General features: G+C 37.9%; 1 protein-coding gene across 1 annotated transcript in view; it reads left to right on the top strand.

The window, feature by feature from the left end:
• The window catches only part of LOC107560742 (DNA polymerase delta catalytic subunit-like), a gene marked incomplete at its 5' end in the record, with an annotated part of 6,095 nt that extends 4,571 nt beyond the window's left edge, over positions 1–1,524 (top strand). The window contains 6 exons of the mRNA XM_016244999.1: positions 186–302; positions 467–580; positions 739–886; positions 980–1,075; positions 1,159–1,296; positions 1,384–1,524. Of these exons, the coding sequence (XP_016100485.1) occupies positions 186–302; positions 467–580; positions 739–886; positions 980–1,075; positions 1,159–1,296; positions 1,384–1,524 (754 nt within the window). The remainder of the gene's footprint in view (positions 1–185; positions 303–466; positions 581–738; positions 887–979; positions 1,076–1,158; positions 1,297–1,383) is intronic.
• Positions 1,525–3,681: the final 2,157 nt, after the last annotated feature.

Here is a 3,681-nt window from a genome sequence, read left to right as displayed (position 1 = left end):
GACAAAAAAATATTTTTCGAAATAAAAAAAAAAAAAAAAAAAAAAAGACCTTTACTAATATTTTTTGTACTGTGATATGTTGTAAAAATGCAATAATTAGGTGGGAAAGTTGAAACATTTAGATTTTGCAGATGATTTGCTTTGTAGATGATTCACCAGAGTGGAAACTGTGTGTGTGTTTACAGGTATTACAGTGTTCCTATAACAACTCTGGATTTCTCCTCACTGTATCCCTCCATCATGATGGCCCATAATTTATGTTACACTACACTCCTGCAGAAAAGCCAGGTGGAGAAACTCAGGTGAGAGGAGTGTGTGTGTGTTATGTACTGTAAAGCGTTAAAATGATAGTTTCTTCAAATTGCCTTGATTTTTTTTTTTTATTGTGATCTACTTCATTTTGTGAATTAATAAAGCTTTGTATTTGTGTGTGTGTGTGTGTGTGTGTGTGTGTGCACGTTTTTAGTCTTTCTCCAGAAGATTTCATCAAGACCCCCACAGGTGATCTGTTTGTGAAGAGCTCTGTGAGGAAGGGCCTTCTCCCTGAGATCCTAGAAAACCTGCTGAGTGCCAGGAAAAGGTGATTTCAACCATTAATAGAAATAAAGTTTGTTAAACTATTCACAACTGATGATAAATAGTTAAGTGTAATTAAAAATGTATTATTTTGCCCCAAATTAGTTTGTGTTCTGTATTTTTCTGTTATTCAAATCTTGGTCTCTTTTGATGTGCCTCTAGAGCAAAGGCAGAGCTGAAGAAAGAGACAGACCCCTTTAAAAAGCAGGTGCTGGATGGAAGGCAGTTGGCTTTGAAGATCAGTGCAAACTCCGTGTACGGGTTCACTGGGGCTCAGGTGGGCAAACTGCCCTGTCTGGAGATCTCACAGGTCAGTTTCAGCACTCACACATGGATGAATACCATCAGATGGTTTTAAACAGAGATGCTTTAAGAGATGCAGGTTTTTCTCTTTCATCTGTAGAGCGTCACAGGCTTTGGTAGGCAGATGATTGAACAGACCAAACAGCATGTGGAATCAAAATACACGATCTCTAATGGTTACCAGGCAGATGCAAAGGTATTTAATCACATAAACCTGTTTTTACCTTTGTTTCAATGCACTAAAAAAACATGCAATGATGCAAGTCAAATGTGTTTCAGGTCATCTACGGAGACACAGACTCTGTGATGGTGAAACTAGGTGTGGCCACAGTGCAGGAAGCAATGAATCTGGGAAAGGAGGCAGCTGATTGGGTCTCCTCCTACTTTGTTCCACCAATCAAATTAGAGTTTGAAAAGGTACAGAAAACACTCCCAAGATTTCACAACAGAAGCCATCAAATATTATTCGTAACAAGCTTAATAATCTCTTTCACACTTTTTCAGGTGTATTACCCATATCTGTTGATCAATAAGAAGCGGTACGCCGGGTTGTATTTCTCTTCTAATGCTGAACATCATGATAAGATGGATTGCAAAGGAATTGTGTCCAGTAATCGCAGTAATGGTGACCAGGTTGGGCTTTAAGTAAATCTACAGTTCATGAGTCTGTTATCTGAGATTCAACCCATAGCTTTCGTCTTAAAAGTGATCCTTTACCATAAAGCTACTTTTGTAACTTTATTATTTTCCGTTCAACAGGGTTCAGAAAACAAAAGGGAAATGAGAAAAAATTCAAACGTCACCCTAGGCAATATTTTATATATCCCACATATATTGCATTCGGTCATGTCCAAGCTATATTAAGGGTTACATACAGGTATTTGAAATCCCACATGAATCATACTAGAAAAATAATCTTTCTCATGCAACCTAGGTCATATGGTGAAATTATAGGAATTAAAAATATATATATTTCTTGCTAAGTTCCTCATTGTTTTAACAAAACTACATTTGGCCAAAAACATGTATTACCCAAAGCACTTACTACTGTGTGTGGCGATTTATAGCACACATCTGATTTTAATGAGATTTTGAGAATGACATTTCAAAACTACTATTATACTCACTGAATCAACTTTTCTGATTATGTTCAGAAAAACTGATGCCACCACCCTGGGGATACTATAATAACACATGATATACAGGTACATCTAAAAAAAATTAGAATATCATGAAAAAGGTCTATTTTTTGTCACTCATTTCAGAAAGTGAAACCAATATATTATATAGATTCATTACACAATGAAATATTTGAAGCCTTTATTTCTTGAAATTTTGATGATTATGGCTTACAGATAATGAAAACCCAAAATTCAGTGTCTCAGAAAATTTGAATATTACAAGATAATTTAAAAAAAAAAGAGGATATTTTAAACAGAAAAGTATGTTCATTTCTATGTACTCAATACTTGGTAGGGGCTCCTTTTGCATGAATTACTGTATCAATGCGGCGTGGCATGGAGGCAATCAGCCTGTGGCACTGCTGAGGTGGTATGGAAGCCCAGGTTGCTTTGATAGCGGCCTTCAGGTCATCTGCATTGTTGGGTCTGGTGTCTCTCATCTTCCTCTTGACAATACCCCATAGATTCTCTATGAGATTATCTATAATCAAGCACAGTAACACCATGGTCATTGAACCAGCTTTTGGTACCTTTGGCAGTGTGGGCAGGTGCCAAGTCCTGCTGGAAATTGAAATCAGCATCTCCATAAAGCTTGTCATCAGAAGGAAGCATGAAGTTCTCTAAAATTTCCTGGTAGAGGGCTGCGTTGACTGTGGACTTCAGAAAATACAGTGGACCAACACCAGCAGATGACATGGCAGCCCAAATAATCATTGACTGTGGAAACTTCACACTGGACTTCAAGCAACATGGTTTCTGTGCCTCTCCACTTTTCCTCCAGACTCTGGGACCTTGATTTCCAAATGAAATGCAAAATTTACTTTCATCTGAAAAGAGGACTTTGGACCACTGAGTAAGGTAAGACCACCCAGGTAAGACGCTTCTGACGTTGTCTCTGGTTCAGGAGTGGCTTGACATTTGTAGCCCATGTCTAGGATTCGTCTGTGCGTAGTGGCTCTTGATGCGCTGACGTCAGCCTCAGTCCATTCCTTGTGAAGCTCCCCCAAATTCTTGAATGGATTTTGCCTGACAATCCTCATAAGGCTGCGGTTATCCCTTTTGCTGGTGAACTTTTTCCAACCACACTTTTTCCTTCCACTCAACTTTCTATGAATATGCTTGGATACAGCACTCTGTGAACAACCAGCTTATTTAGCAATGAACTTTTGTGGCTTACCCTCCTTGTGAAGGGTGTCAATGACTGTCTTCTGGACATCTGTCAAGTCAGCAGTCTTCCCCATGATTGTGTAGCCTACTGACCCAGACTGAGAGACCATTTAAAGGCCCAGGAAACCTTTGCAGGTGTTATGAGGTAATTAGCTGATTAGGGTGTGACACCATGACTTTCCAATATTGAACTTTTTCACAATATTCAAATTTTCTGAGACACTGAATTTTGGGTTTTCATTATCTGTAAGCCATAATCATCAAAATTTCAAGAAATAAAGGCTTGAAATATTTCACTCTATGCGTAATGAATCTATATAATATATGGGTTTCACTTTCTGAAATGAGTGACAAAAAATATTGACCTTTTTCATGATATTCAAATTTTTTTAGATGTACCTTTACCTGTTGTAACACTTTATAAAGCAGATATAATGACTGAAAAGTTACCGTT

The sequence above is a fragment of the Sinocyclocheilus grahami genome, unplaced genomic scaffold (assembly GCF_001515645.1).
Source record: "Sinocyclocheilus grahami isolate Dianchi unplaced genomic scaffold, SAMN03320097.WGS_v1.1 scaffold741.1, whole genome shotgun sequence".
NCBI classification, from domain to species: domain Eukaryota; kingdom Metazoa; phylum Chordata; class Actinopteri; order Cypriniformes; family Cyprinidae; genus Sinocyclocheilus; species Sinocyclocheilus grahami.
This window is presented reverse-complemented; position numbering and strand designations above follow the sequence as displayed.